The following is a 16,584-nucleotide window of genomic DNA, read 5'->3' as shown; positions in this document are numbered from 1 at the left end:
TCCCCTAACCCTCAAACCACTAACTATAGGCTAATGGATTATTTTCATAGCACTCTTGGCAGATGGGCTGATTTTGGGTGTTTTTGGAAGCCCACAAAAGAATCAACTCCTCCATTCTTTTTTTATCATCACAGTGATGGGTCTTTCCTGAGTGTCTTTGATCAGCTCATCAATATCAGATTCAAGGTCTAGATTTTAGCTAATTTAATAGCTTTTACTCATAAACCAGTTTCTTTAAGTTCTACCTTAATATCTCTTAAGTCTGAGTCTGGTAGGGTGGGGGCAGGGGACTGGTGTGGTAATTGCTAACACTAACTTTTATGTCAGGTTGATAGGTCTGTGGGTAGCACAGTGGTTTTGACTTCAGCTCCCTGAGCCCTAGGGCAGTGATATCTGATGGAGCACTACATATTTCAAGAAGGTTAACTTTTTCTTGTGTGTGTGACTTTACAATACATTCATTGAGGCATGTAAGGAATCCCTCCCTCCATCCACTAAATGGTCGTGGTGCTCCCTAGTCATGGTGACAATCAAAAGCTCCCACCCATTTCCAAAGGGAATGGTACAACTCTTGTGGTTTGTATAAAGGTGACACAGAGACCATCTCAGGAACATAGAGGGGCTGAGCAGGTGGCGCGCTGGCCCTCCAAAGTTCAATTAGGGTAGTGCCTTGACATATTTGACCAGAAGAAAGGTTTCTTTAGCTGAAGTTCTTTATAACTAATGTTGTAGAGGATTTTACAGCTTCCTTGTTCATGTTCAAAGTGGATCCTGCCTCCCAATATAAGATCTCTGTTATGAAGGATTGATGGCCCTGAGAAGGAAGAGCCAGAGACCTGCCTTTAAGAAATCTGCCTTCTATGACCTGGAGAAGGTCTCAGTGGCACATGGGAGGCTTGCTCCTTTAGTCTGTTGACCATAGTCCAGATCAACCCCAGAGCAGATGGACAGTCACTGCTCACCTATTACATTTCTTGGTCTCCCTGGAGGATGGGAGGAAGTTCCGAACTTGAGCAGCACTGAGAAAGGAAGAAGGCATTCTCTCAGGGTCATTCTTTATCCCGTTAAAGATATAACAAATCTGGGAGAATGAGCAGTGTTGACACATCAAGATCACTATTGTGAAGTTTATGGACAATAGCACTATGGTGAGCAGTTTGGCCAACACAGGCCACATCTCAGCCCTTTGGCTTCCCTGACTTCCACTCTACTTCAGGCAGGCTAATATCCATATGCTGCACTTTCTTTTTTGCATGTTTTTTTTAAAAATAAATCTTTATTGTTCAGATTATTACAATTGTTCCTCTTCCCCCCCCCTCCCATAGCTCCCCTCCACCTGGTTCCCAACCCACCCTCTGCCCTTACCCCCTCCCCCACTGACCTCATCCATAGGTGTACAATTTTTGTCCAGTCTCTTCCCGCACCCCAACACCCCTTCCTCCCGAGAATTGCCAGTCCACTCCCTTTCTATGCCCCTGATTCTATTATATTCACCAGTTTATTCTGTTCATCAAATTTTTTATTCACTTGATTTTTAGATTCACTTGTTGATAGATATGTATTTGTTGTCACTTTGTTGTTCATAATTTTTATCTTTACCTTTTTCTTCTTCTTCCTCTTCTTAAAGAATGCCCTTCAGCATTTCAGATAATACTGGGTTGGTGGTGATGAACTCCTTTAGCTTTTTCTTATCTGTGAAGCTGTTTATCTGACCTTCAATTCTAAATGATAGCTTTGCTGGGTAGAGTAATCTTGGTTGTAGGTTCTTGCTATTCATCACTTTGAATATTTCTTGCCACTCCCTTCTGGCCTGCATAGTTTCTGTTGAGAAATCAGCTGACAGTCATATGGGTACTCCCTTGTAGGTAACTAACTGTTTTTCTCTTGCTGCTTTTAAGATTTTCTCTTTGTCTTTTGCCCTTGGCATTCTAATTATGATGTGTGGTATGGTCCTCTTTGGATTCCTCTTGTTTGGGGTTCTCTGTGCTTCCTGGACTAGTAAGTCTATTTCTTTCACCAGGTAGGGGAAGTTTTCTGTCATTATTTCTTCAAATAGGTTTTCAATATCTTGCTCTCACTCTTCTTCTGGCATCCCCATAATTCTGATGTTGGTACGCTTGAAGTTGTCCCAGAGGCTCCTTACACTATCTTCATATTTTTGGATTCTTTTTGCTTTTCTGGTTGGGTGTTTTTTGCTTCTTCATATTTCAAATCTTTGACTTGAGTCTTGGGATTCTTTAGTCTGCTGTTGGATCTCTGCTGTTGGATTCTTTATTTCAGTCAGTGTATGCTTAATTTTTAATTGGTCCTTTTTCATATCCTTGAGGGTCTCACTAAATTTCTCAGAGGTTTCTAGAAGATTCTTGAAAAACCTTATAACCATGGTTTTGAACTCTATATCCAGTAGTTTGCTTTTCTCCATTTCTTTCATTTGTAACCTGTTTCTTTATCTCTGCATTTTGGCTGCTTCCCTGTGTTGATAGAGTGGCTTTGTGTGCTAGGTGTCCTATAGAACCCAGTGGCTCAGCCTCCCTAATTACCTGAGGTAGACACTCTTGGTGCACCCCTTTGTGGGCTGTGTGCACAGTCTTGTTGTAGTAAAGCCTTGATTGCTGTTGATATCACTGGGAGGAATTGACCTCCAGGCCAACTGGCTGTGAGGATTAGTTGTGTCTACGATGGGAGAACTTCTGTGCTGGAGACACCTTTGTGGGGCAAGACTTGTTTCAGTGGGGCTTTGGCGCTCACTGAGTCTGCCCCCTGAGTGTGTCTCTTATGAATGTGAAGAGTTGTAATCTGAATGTGAAGAGTTTCACTCTGACCACTGGGTACACTGGCTCTTGGATCTCCAAGGAGGTGCAAAGTCAGCCACTGCCTGAGACCACCCAGCAGGAGCTACAGAGAGATCTGCAGATTCCTCCTCTTTGTTTGGGATTTGGAGGTGCCCAGATGAGGCCGAGCTGTGAAGCAATGCTAGCTGCTGTCCAGCTTTGGGCCTTCTTTTGGAGGCTCTGGGGCTCTCTGACCCAGCTGCAGTATGTTAGGTTTTTTTTTTAGATTGCAAAAGGCCAGGCCATTCATATGCAAAAGCCTCTGCACACAGCTTGGGTGGGGTTGTAAATTGGGTGGGGCGGGTCTCAGGGAATCACCAGGGCGGAGCAAACAGCAATTAGCTGACCATCAGCCCTGCACCGAAGAGGTCCCTGGGACTCTGTGTCCCGCAGCACCCTGCAGGAACAATGATCACTGCAAGCACCTCTGAGAGAAAGCGGCCCTCATGTTCCGGCCTGATGCCTGACAGTCCAGTTTCTCCCCATATGAGTCTGGGTCCCCAGAGTCTCACCCAGAACTGGAGTTCAGAGCAGTCAGTAGCTTGTATCTCCCTCCTGATTGAAAAAGACAACAGTGTACTTGGTTGCAAGCCCTTTTCCACGCGCACCTCTGTACCTCCGCACTTCACTTCCGCACCTCCGCACCTCCCCCCAGTCTCAGCGTGCTTTTCTCTTTCCTTCTAGTATAAATTCCACTCAGCCAGCCTTCCCGTGGTTCTGGATGATATCCGTTTTGTCTTTTAGTTGTAGTTTTGAAGTGGTTGTGCGAGGCAGCAAGTTCAGGTGTTTACCTATGCTGCCATCTTGGTTCCTCCTCTGCACTTTTTTTTTTTTTTCATCTCATTCCTTCTTTTCTGTGCCACGTACAATCCTTTTGGCATATGTAAATCCCATCATACAATGTTAAAAGTTTAACTCAAGTTCCCTCTCCTCCATGGCATCATTTCTGGCTCCTCTAGCCCAGAGTCAGCTCTTCCATTGCTTTCTTATATCAGTGACAACTCTTGGTTGCATTACAGAAAACCCAACTCCAACTGGCTTGAACAACAAAGGGAATTTATAAGTTAGTGTAGTCAGGAAGCCCAATAAGTAGTTCTGGTGAGGCCTGATCCAGCAGCTCAAATGATGTCCCTAAGGATTCCCCACTTCTCCATCTTTCTATTGAACCTTTTTCAGGACCCACTTTATTTTAATTACTCAATGGTCCCTTGACTGACCCAGGCCTTCCCTTTTCAGAGCAAATTAACTGCCACTATTCTCCCTAGAGTTCTGGCAGAAAGAGAAAGCTGCTTTCTCAAGAAACCCTGGACAACATTTCCTTGCATCTTATTGGTTCTGATTGCATTACAAACACTTTGCAGAGACAATTGCTTGGGCGAGGGGGATGGATATGCTGATTGGCTCAAGCTAATTGGGCCTATCCTGGTAGTGGGGTCAATTGTACTGAAAACAGATGACTGAGATTCAGGAGTATTTCTCTAAGAGCAAGGTCTGGCAATTATTGATGAGTGAAAGGGAAGACAATAAACAGGTGAGCATTCATTAATTGTCCTGTGCATTTGGACATGAATCACCTCAGTCATGATGTTATCCATCTGTCTTGTAAGTTAGATATCATTTATCTGGTTTCCAAAGAAGCTAAAAGCTGTGTGATGGTATGATGGCTTATATTTCTTCTCTATGCCCTTAACTCTTAGCGCATTGCTGACACACACTTGTTCCCCAATAAATACTTGTTGAATTGAAATATGTTGGGAGAAGTGAATCATAGGAAATAGTGGGAATATTCCTTGGGGAAGAGGTGAGTCACCACTAAAAGAAATAAAGGATTCATCAACATGGAGGGGAGAGGAGTTAATTACTGATAACATGAAGGTTTTATAGAAATGTCTTAAGGAGGGAAGAAAAGTATCAACATAAAATATCACATAAGTTTTGAATTAAGAGGGACATTAGAAATATGGGTACTTTTAGAGGTAATATGATGAGCTTTTAAATGCCTGGAAATGCTTCTCTGAGTGGGACATTTATCATATCGGCCAAAGGAATAAAGGTCAGGAAGGTTTCCTGCCCAAAGGTTTGATGGCTGCTGAGTTCAATGGCGCTCATTGCTGATCCACAGGTGACTCTATGATTTATTTTCCAATCTGGGACATTTTTTATGATGTGAAAATGCTAAACTGGATAGGATGATGACACCAAAGAAATAAACTGGGACTGTCCCAGCCCAGCCAGGACTATTGATCATCCTTGGTGTAAATACTTATCAACCACCAATGAGGGGACCTTTTGTCTCCACTCTGCGTCTGCCTTCCATTCCTCTGGGCATTGAAATGCTTGCACTGTCCTGGTGGGAGTGAGTGGGAAGCACGTACATTGATGAAAGTTAGCATTCTGCAGCATCTGATTCCATTTGCAGATGTCAACTGTCCAAAATAGTTTTACCGTGACGACTAGGAAAGGGCAGCATTATCCTCTGGTCTTTCCTCATGGTTTATCTTTGACCTTTTCCCCTCTGTTTGGGGCTGGGCCTGTGTGCCTGAAGCCTGGTTGTCAACTCCCTAGCCTTCCTTCATTTTGGGAGAGGCCTTGTCCTTTCTGCCAACATCTTCAGGGTTCATTAATTTTTATCTTTTTTTCTTTGTGTGTGAAAATTTGGTTTTTGGCCCTTGAATTCTGTTCAGCCTGTAACTTTTTGCATTGTAAATGCCAAAGATAAACATTTTCTATATCTTTAATCTCACTTGGTCTTGTTCAGGTACATGCCAAGAAATATGACTCAGCTATGATTTCTCTCAGGTGGGATCTAAGAAGCATGGTAGGATCCCCATAAAGATCAAGGGCATGTGTTCTGTGGTCCAAGGAGCAGGGGCATGGGCTTTGCTTTGATTGCCAAGGCAGAGATTTGGAATTGGCTGCCTGGAGCTTGCTCTTAAAAAAAAATCCATATATAGATATATATATACTGATAGCCTGAAGGTTTTATGCAAGTGTCGAGTAGGGAAGAAAAGTATCAAGATAAAAATATCACATAAATTTTGAATTAGGAGGGACATTAGAAATATGGGTACTTTTAGAGTAATATGTGTGTGTGTGTGTGTGTGTGTGTGTGTGTGTGTGTATACATATATGTATATATGTATATATACACACACACTTTATTGTTTGCAAAATATTTTCATGTAAATAATTTCATTTGATTTTGAGATATCCTGGAATCATTAGTAACTTTTAAATATTTATTAGTTAAAAACTAAAATATAAAACATTGTTAAATAATGTTTATTTCATATAAATGATATTTTTAATAAAAATAATATTTTTTCAAAACAAATGTCAAAAGTGTGGCATTGATTTACATTTTTGTACATCTTTTCTCATTAGCCTTATTGAGGTATAATTGATGTATAAGAAACTGCACATATTTAAATATGTTGAGTTTTGACATATGTATAAACTTGTGAAGCCATCATCATAATCAAGAAAATAAACATATCTTCTATGCCCCAAAGGTTCCACATGTCCCTGGGTAGAGCCCATCCTTTTCTCCTACAGGTGTTATTATTATTAATTATAATTATTTTAAAATGGTCCTTAGTTTCAAGAGCTTTGATGACATAAAAAATGGTGCATCTTGTAAGTGGCAGAGCTGGGGCTTAAGACCAAGGACTCAGACCCTAGTACTGTTGGCTTTCCCATGACCTGTCCTACATGGTGAAAATTTCACCCCCATTTCTTCTGAGAAATTTTTGAAGTTGAATGAAATCAGGAGAACACTTAATCCTACTCTCTTGCTGACTCCCCATATGGTACTCCTTCCAGGGTGCTGTGCTACCCTTGGGGGCCACTGTAGCACAGGGATTAGATGGGGAGCAGGTTCTTTCAGCCCTTGGTGTGTAAGAGGGTCTGACCCCTAGGTGTTCCTGTGTTCCCCCTCACTACTTCATCTTTACCTAGGCTTTGAGCAGAAGTTTTCTGGGTGGCTCCTGTCTGGAGTGCAGTGATATGCAATGCACCAAGTAGTGACTGTGGTAGCAGGTCCAGAGATAATCTCTTCTGGGCACCTGCTTATTTTGGTAGTTGCCCCAAGGGATCATACCAGCCAAGAATGCCTTCTTCTCCCAGGGACTTTGGTGATGGCTCTTTGCTTTGAAAAAAATATAAGACTGACTGAGTTTTCAGTTATATAGGACCCTGGTTGGGAACTACATGGAGCCTTTTCTATAAAAGGGGTCATGCTGTTGGTAGTTTGGGGTCTCTAGGACAGGGTTCAGTGGGCATTTGCTCCTGCCCTTCACTTTTGCTGCATTGGAGAGAAGAGGCCCTTACTCTCATCCAGGGCCTCCCAGGAAAGCAAGTTTTCATCTTTTCTTCTGCTGTTAGGACATTCTTTCCTGAGCTTAATTCCAAGTCACTGGGAGGTCTAGGCAGAACCTGCTCCCTGGTCATAGGTTGGAAGTTCCTGATAGCTGAAGAGAAGCAGAGACTTTGGTCTTAATGATGGCACAGGGGAGCATGGGGCTGTTGTGAGGACCATTTCATCCCTTGTCTCATTTCAAAAGTCTGAAAGTGACACCCCACACCTCTCTTTAGTCTATGATGATGGCTGCCCTGACCACAATCTCAGCACCTCTTAGTTTCACTCCTCCAGCTGTGTGAACCTCAACCACGATGGTTTGAGAACATATGAGTCCAAGGGGTTTCTTTCATGATCTCTGTGGGACCATATGCCATGGTTCTTGCCGATTCAAGAGGTCTTGGGTGGCTAATATCTTAGAGGATTCTGTCCCTGCTCTGCCCCTCTCCATTGTCTACATGCTCACCTTCCCACCCTTCCTCTGGCAGCTCCATTCCTGGGCCATGATGTGCTGCAGCTGATGTTCTGGGCTCACAGCAGGGCCTGGGACCAGAGTACACTCAGGCGTCTGGGGTCAGTGTTGAGGTGACTTGGCAGGACTGTGTGGGAAGGAGGCTGTGGAGTATCAGTTTCCAGTGTTTGGCTAGGGCTGCATCCCATTCATTCTTTTTTCTCTAGAGGGAGGACGTGGTCTTATGAAGCCACATGCAATCTTTGGATAACAACAGCAAGCCATAAACAATATGGAGGAGGAGCGTGTGTCCTCTAGTCCCTGCAGAGGGCATTGAGCAGTGGCTGGAGCACTGGAGAGAGGTGACTGGGGGCACAATTTTCCCCCTCTCACTGCCATTCCTCCATCCCTCTTATACCTAATTTCTTCTGAAGGGCGGGGCTTCAGGTTGTCGTTGGATGGGTTGAGAGTGCTCAGGGACATGTGATGCCATTCCCTTACAGGCACTGTGGGATGGACCCTGGCATCAGGAGATCTGAATTCCATTCCTGGCTCTGCTATTAAGTAGCTGTAGGTACAAGCCAAAGCAACTCAGCTTCTTGAGCTCTAGGTTTTCGTCTCTTACTTGAGAAAGATATGTTGGGTGTCATCGGAGATTTCTTCATTTCCAGAATCCTTTGGCCAAATCAGTTCACTCTTCTAAGGTTCACTGTGCCCATCAGCTGACTGTGCTCTGCACTGTCAGCATGGAGATGTTGAATATCATTATGGAAGTTTGATGCTTGGCAAATAAAGTTACCAAAGACTTTTACAGTTGATGTCTCTTATTTTCCAGAATATTCCTAATTCTTCTCCTAAATAGGCCTGTAAAGCAGAGAAGTTTTAGGTGTATCCAGTTCGTGTGTGTGTGTGTGTGTGTGTGTGTGTGTGTGTGTGTGTGTGTTAGCACCAGAATGAGCTTGTGCTGATGCATGAGACCCCACAGAAAAGAAGCAGCGATCTGCAAATGCTTTGAGGACCAGAGGCTAACATAGGAATGGAGAGGCCCTCATGCAAGGTCTTCAAAAGGTTCCTGATCAGGTGGAAACTTGAATAACTTTAGTTGTCAGCATGAGAAAGGATAGAACAATGACACTTAAGGACTGAATTAATTTCTTAAAATGGAACTAGATTTTAATTTGGTTGGCCAAAATTCACCAATTACTTTCTGGACTATGGTAGCCATTTTTTAGACATTGGTCCCAGGATCCAAACAGAACCTATTAATATATATGTGCATTGAAGTTGCAATACTTACTGAGCATTTACTACAGGCTCAGTGGTGGCTGCTGAGGATAAAGCATCCCACAAAACATGTTGTTTTGTCCCCACAGAGCTTAAAGTCTAGCCAGGGAGACATTTGTTAAACACCTACTTACAGTAATTACAATAATGGTTGGTGCTATGAAGAAGGAAGACAGGAGCTATTCAGGCAAGAGGGGAGCCAAGGGGTTCAGGAAAGGCCTCCTAGAGGAAGTCATGTTTCAGTTGAGACCCAATTAGGACTTGGCTGAGTCTGGGGCTGGGGAGGACTTTGTAGTGAAGGGAATAGACTTCAAAGAGGCTCTAAAGTAGGAGGCTGGTTGGATGAAGAGGCATCAAGAAGCATTAGTTTCCAACTGCTTCTTTTCTGGTTGAAGCAGTTGGAAACTAATGAGAAGGGCTGTGTGGCTGGAGTCCAGGGAGGTGGGGTAGAGGTACTAGTGCCTTAGAGAATGCGCATATAAGTAGGCTCACTGTTGAGGCAATCTTAGATAGGAAGGGAGAGAGTGAGAGACTGGCTGATTAGGCAGGATACAAGTTCAAGATGGTGACCAGATTTTGCCTCTTTGTGAACTCAGTTTTCTCTTGGTTTACATAGTGGAAAACGGGTCTGGGAAATGAACTGACAACACAACTTAAAGTAGACCGAGAAAGACGAGAGTCAGGTTATGATTGAGGATTATTCGTTTCCTTTGACTAGAGTACTTATATTATCTTCTTGGGTACCTTCTTCCTGATACCTAGGAATTGGAGAAACAGACTTTATAAGGTTTTATGAAAATGAAATGACACTGAAAGAAGTTGCATAGGGTTTGTGGGAAATTTCAATTGAGCTGGATAAATTTTCCTGCCCCTTCATATAACTCACATTACTTGCCATTGAAATAGATGCACCCTCGGATGGACGTACTCGGGCTTTCCCAGAGAAATCTCTGTGCACTGGTTCTCCTCTCTCTAATGACCAGATCCAAATTATATGTTATGACTCTTTTTACATTGACTTAAATTTTAGTTGCCTGATGGGATTTTGGAGCCCCTCAAGATGAGGCAGGCATTCTGGGGTTTGGGGACCTGAAGGTCCATGATCCATGGTGGGTTCTTGGCTTTGTTGCAGAAGACCAAAGAAAAACCAAGCGAAGCTTTTAAAGAAGAGGAGGGACACTGTTTAATTCACTGGCGGACTCAGGGAATAGCTTTCCAAATCTGAGTTAAGAAACATGCATGGGGCTTTCCTTTATATCTCCCTGTGGTGTTTGTCCCGCAAATATGGATTATGCTTCCGGTCCTTTTCGCGGGCTTTGCAAGAAGACCCTCAGGTGTTGGGGGTCTCCAGGTCATATCTGATGATCTGGCCTGGCGTCAGCATTACTAACCCTCCCTCTGGGGCAGTGCACTGTTCACAGTAACAGGTTCTGCAAGACCAGTATCTGGGAAGGAGGTAGTGACTTAATTATAGGTTTTCAAGAATGTACACTGAGAGTGCTGGCATAGATTCAGATTACTAGCCCTCAAATATTAGGGTTACCTTGGAATTAGCCCTTTTTAGCCTTCTCAGCTTTGCATAGGAAAGAATTCAAACTCAAGTCAGCATAGAGTTTAAAGTGAAAGACGGTTTATTAGTGAAGCAGTGATGTAGAGAGTGGCTACTCCCTAGTGGGATTTGCTTCTTTTATTGAGGCTCATTTAATCAAGGGGTAGAGCATTCAATAAGGGGGAGGAATATTCAGGATTTTCCCAGGAAAGTGGTGGAGACTTCTTGGAAGAGCCCCGTTGGCCATGTTGTGTCCTTATATGGACTTTCTTTTTCTAATCATGGTGGTGTGGGGTGTGTTGTTTAGTATGGTAATGTATTACAGTGAACGTATAATGAGGCTAGGGGTTACTGCCAGCTAAAATTAGTTGCCATGTTGGATTGAGCTGGTCTTCTGCCAGTTGTAAATTATAAATCCATTGGGGGCTGGTCACACTAGCTCCATGATAGTCCTTGTAGCCCTATATTGATTACAGCCTGGATATTCTACCACACAATCACATTTATTACTTATTTATAAAATCTCTTTTAGGGATGGGTTATATACTCTGATGGCTAAACTCTTATATTTTATATTAAATTTGTATTGGGTTCAGAAAATAATGTTTTCTGATTTAGTCCTCAAATTTTGAAGATATATTTTAAAAAAATACACTTTTATTGATTTCAGAGAGGAAGGGAGAGGGAGAGAAAGGTAGAAACATCAGTGATAGAGAATTATTGATTGCATGCCCCCTGCTGGGGATCAAGCCTGCAACCCTGGCATGTGCCCTGATGGATCTCCTGGTTCATAGGTCGATGCTCAACCACTGAGACACACTGGCCAGGAAAACCTATGAATTTTTTTTAGGCTCCATGAGACCTTTTGAAAACTGTGAGGGGATGGGTGAAAAAGGTGAAGGGGAATATAGTCAATAATATTGTGATAAGTTTGCAGGGTGACAGATAATTACTAGAATTGGTATGGTGATCACATTGTAAGGTATATAAATGTCAAATCACTATATTGTACACATGAAACTAATATAATATTGCATATGAACTATACTCAAAAATTGGGAAAACAAAAAACAACCCTTAAAACAAACCAAAATAGAAAAATGTTCAAGGAAGTAAACCAGGATTACTTATCCATAATTTTAATCTAACAGGAATTGTTTTTCTCTAAGTCTTTTCTGTAAATCACAGGAATTCAATGATAACCTACTGTGCCCAGTGCTGTGTTAGAAGTCTCAGATAATGTCCCTGCAAGAAACAGTCATTTTAGTCAGTAATGTCTGACATCTATTAAACGGTCCACATTCCATGCTGTATAACATAGACTTCAATACTTTATCTCCAATTTTCATAACAGTCCTGAAATGTTTCTCATCCACCTTATTCTGATCAAGAAGCTGAGGCTTATTTGGTTAAGTGACTTGCCCAATGTCTCAGAGCTATAAAATCCAGGATGCAAATCTTACTCTGTTTGAATCTGAAGCCCAGACTCTTTCCAATCCCCGCCCCCCCCCCCCCCCCCCCCCCCCCCCGTCCGCCCCAATATGCCTCAAAGAATCCAAATACAGGGCAGAATGGAAGTCTGCTGGGCCTAGAGAACAAAGAACTAATTTCCCTTCCTTCCTTCCTTCCTTCCTTCCTTCCTTCCTTCCTTCCTTCCTTCCTTCCTTCCTTCCTTCCTTCTTTCCTTCCTTTCCTTTCCTTTCCTTTCTCTCCCTCCCTTCCTCTCTCCCTCCCTCCCCTCCCCACCCCTCTCTTCCCCACCCTCTATCCTCCCCACCCCCTCTCCTCCTCCCCCTCCTCTCTCTCCTCCTCCTTCTTCTTCTTCTTTTCTCTCCTCCTCCTCTTCCTACCCCGCCTACACTGTTCCACCCCCTCTCCCTCTCCCATTTCCCTCCTCCTCCTCCTCCTTCTTCTTCTCCCTCCTCCTCCTCTTCCTACCCCCCCCCCATACTGTTCCACACCCCCCCCCCCACCCCATTCTCCTCCTCCTTCTTCTCCTTCTTCTTTTGGCTTAATCTACATTAACCTCCAATTTTAGTGAAAGGGCTTCCACATTGGATGATGGTTCTGCTCAGGGGTTTTTGTTTTGTTTTTCTTCAGGAGACAGCCAGTCACACCAGCTAATATTTCACATCAGGTCTCATGTTTTTCATTTTATGAGAAGGTAATAATATTGCATGACATAAAAGGAGCATGATGACTAGATGTTAGCATCACATAATTGCATTCTAGCTTTCATTTTCACTTGAAACAAGTTGCATTTTAGAAGAATGGAGAGGAAGTTCTGCTCAGGGATTTTGTTTTTCTTTAGGAGACATAGCCAGTCACACCAGCTAATATTTCACATCAGCTCTCATGTTTTTCTTTTTATGAGAAGGTAACAATATGGAATGGCATAAAAGGAACATGATGACTACATGTTAGCACCACAAAATTGCATTCTAGCTTTTATTTTTACTTGAAACAAGTTCCATTTGAGGAGATTGGAGAGGAAGAATGCTTTACTAGAGGCAACTAATGTCCCCATAATGGAGAGCTGGGTTGTAGACCAGCTTCACAGATGGTTTCTTTTCTTATTCTTATTTTCACTAAATTAGAAAAACTTACATTGCAATTAGAAGTAGCAACAAGTGATTGAAAACTCTGTCCAGTAGTTATGGATATTGTAATCATACATGGACATAAAAATTGGGGAAATTTCTCAGTCAAGGCCACGTCCAGTGTTCTGTCATAACTGTGTCCACTTGGCTGGAAGGTTGAGTATTTCATTTTAGGACTGTGAACATTCTGTGAGCTGAAGCACATAATTACCCAACTCTGTCTGACACGTGACATACACTCAGTAAATAAGCATCACAATTACTGTGATTCTTTTCAAGTATTTTGAACTCTGGACTATCCCAGACTTTCATTTCATAGTTCAATATTCTTGCAAAATCTTGGTTTCTTTTTTATTCTTCTCCCTTATAAATCATCAGCTTTTATTTACAAAGTGGGGATAGGTTCTGGATGTTTGAATTACTGAATATATGGCAGAGCCACCATTTAAAATCAAAGATGTAGTCTTCATTTGCATTATGAGCATCATAACATATCTTTTTATTGTATTTATCATTTCATATGGAAGTACCGTCATAGTCAATGTCCTTCAGTGTGGAGAACAGTCTTCTTGTCACTTATTTCTCTGCCTGGCACACTGGAAGGGCAGGGTCAGAGGCTACTATCTTCACCACTAAACCAAGACCAGAGGACAAGTTATTGACCACCAACTGGCCTCTGTGAATGAAGTTGGGGGATGGTTTTCTAAAGGGACAACTACTTTTATGTGAGCAACGACATCTTTGCTGCACATGGAGTTGTTGCCTTCTCAGTACTGGTCTCCATGCATCCTGCTTCACAAGACACACAGTAATTTAATAAAGTCTCCTTTCTCCTGGAGCATGGGTTTTCAGGGGATAAATGGAACAAGATGCTGCAAGCAGGTGTCTCTGTAGAGCATGCTTGCTAGTTCCCCAGTTCCCACTCTGCCCCTCAGAGGCTGTATCTGAATGGCATGTTGGCCAGCACACCAGGATCTCCCCACTATGGTGCACAGGTTTTAGGTGGTTTCCAACAGTCATTTGATGAAGGAATTTTGCTATCATTTTGTTCTACTTTCTCCGTGGACATAGTGTTTGCGATTAATTTTGTAGGTAGTTTTAGACGCTTCTCATAAATGATGGGGCTTTTGCCTATTTCCTACTTGTTCTGGTCTCTTTCATTCTTTGGTGACAAAATGAATTGAATTTATGTCATAAAAAGACTTTTCCCCACTGTGTGTGCTTTTTCTGAAAACATTTGAGGTTTTATTTGGAGATAAGTGGAAACTGAGGCTTCATTTCATAATCTGACCAGGTTTTATAACAGACACTTCGACCGGGGCCAAACGGGTTGTTGCGTCATTAAGACCTAATTTTCAAACACTCATCACTGCATTTCCTTTCATTTTCACTTTTGGGTGAAATCAATTTACTCACAGAATCACTTGACCTGGAACATATATTCACACTTGAGCACTGGTCATGATTTATATTTATGATACTATTTGGAGTTATACTATTCACATTATTATTTATATAATTACTGTTGGGCATGGGTGAACCCCTTTTGTGATTTGGGGCTGTGACACAGCACAATAGTAGAACAAAAATACAAACTTAACAACAAACAATGAAAATAGGTGCATGTAGACAAATTGCAGGCTATTCACCGAATGCTGGCAGAAGTAAACCACATAACTACTATTGAGAATTAATAGAATTTTTATGAAAATCATAATTGCTTACATTTCAAATCTCTGCACACAATGGTTTTAACTTTTCTTTCCCCCTGAAGCCACCAAACTCCAGGGACCACACTAACACTGCCCTGTGGGCTTTGATGAGAACTTTTCTGAAACAGAATGGTATGGGTAGGAGAAGACTAGTCCCTGGTGAAGTTTATAGAGAACAAAAATCAGAAACTGAAGAAACACCAGGTTGTGGCTTCTAGTTTGGGGAACCAGAAATTTAAGCTATGTCCTTATAAGTGTTTCTATTTCTTCTTTCATTGTATCTTACAGAATAAAAGTCAAGGATCCGTCTTTGTCCGGATACATGCCCCGTGGCAGGTGCTGGCCAGAGAAGCAGAATTCTTGAAGATCAAAGTTCCCACTAAGAAAGTATGAACATGTTTCTTCTGGGTTTAAGGGCCCCCTGAGGGCTGGATGAATGTGAATAATTGGGGAACAGGGTCATGTGGGACTTGGGTTTTGTGGAGGTGAAATCACACTTACCTCCCCAAGGACCCTAAGTATGGGGAATGATGTGGTGGGACAGGAAAAGAGTTGGGGGAAGAAGAGGGGGTGGGTTTGGAGATCCTTTCACCTCAGAGCTCCACCTGAAATGGGCTCCATGAGAAACCAGACATTACCCTGACCTAGCTTCTTGATTTCTTCTTTCTTCCTCTTCTTGGGGTCCCAACAAAGAAAGGCATGTTTTTCAGAGTGAATGTAACAATGAGAAGAGACAACAACCCATGATGATTGGGTCAGCAGCATGCAGGGAAAATTGCACCAAACGTGCTATGAATATTCTGGTTGTGACTCTGCCACTAAATATTGTGTGTGGTGGGCTTGGCTCATCTCTTCTGTAAAATAGAAGATTCCTCATCAGAAGAGTTGGTCAAAATTATTTGGGAATACTTTCAAAGTGTTCATATCAATGTCTCATCTTGTGATTTTGATTTTGTTGGTTGGTGTGGAATGAGGTTCTGGTGTCAGTATTGTGAAAAATATCCCAGGAGGTTGTCATTCATATTTGGGTTGAGAACCACACAGTTTAGATGATTTTTAAGGTCATTTTTAGCTGATATAGTCTATGTATAATTTAGAAACCTTCTCAGGGAATTCCTAAGTGACAGTCTTATTGTAAAACAAAATCCAGCAAACACCTCACACCTCCAAAAAGAAAGGAAACGTGGCCACAGATTCACCATTGCTTTTTTTTAAAATTAGGCATTTTAGGGGAAATGGGTGGTAATTGGCTTTGACCATTTGAGATGGCTCTAGGAAGGGTCCTGGGGCAGATGATAATCTAGTTTAACCATGTGTGATCTATGGGTAATCTATCTCTTTATCTGTCTCTGTTTCTCTGTCTCTGTCTCTGTCTCTGTAACTTTGTTACACACTCACACACACACACCCATAGTGTCATTTCACAAGTGGTGACCAAGCTTTGCACAGATTATTTTCATCATTCTAACTACCATAATTCCCACCCTCCCAATATTTGTTGCCTTCTATACCACTGTTATCACCTGCCTATATCACCATCTCCACTATCATTAGCATCCTTATAGTCAGCAACACCATTCTGATTAGCATTATTGGCTATGTTTACATCTTCACTACCAACAGATTTACCATTCCCATCAAAAATCACTTATAAAAAACACACACAAAAGAAAACAAAAGGAAAAAAAAATTACTCATCAAGTACCATCATGTGGGATGCCATTATGAATCCCTTACTCAAGAAGGATAAAGTCTGGGGGTTCCGTTTTTACAGGTTTATTAAGATGGATAATACCTCCA

General features: G+C 42.2%; 1 protein-coding gene across 2 annotated transcripts in view; it reads left to right on the top strand.

The window, feature by feature from the left end:
• ANO2 (anoctamin 2) overlaps window positions 1–16,584 on the top strand; it is a 301,113-nt gene that overhangs the window by 59,003 nt on the left and 225,526 nt on the right. For both annotated transcript variants that reach the window (XM_079774619.1, XM_079774620.1), the window contains exon 4: window positions 15,073–15,171. In XM_079774619.1, the coding sequence (XP_079630745.1) occupies window positions 15,073–15,171 (99 nt within the window). The remainder of the gene's footprint in view (window positions 1–15,072; window positions 15,172–16,584) is intronic.

This window comes from Cnephaeus nilssonii (assembly GCF_951640355.1).
Source record: "Cnephaeus nilssonii genome assembly, chromosome: 6".
In the NCBI taxonomy this organism is placed as follows: Eukaryota; Metazoa; Chordata; class Mammalia; order Chiroptera; family Vespertilionidae; genus Cnephaeus; species Cnephaeus nilssonii.
This window is presented reverse-complemented; position numbering and strand designations above follow the sequence as displayed.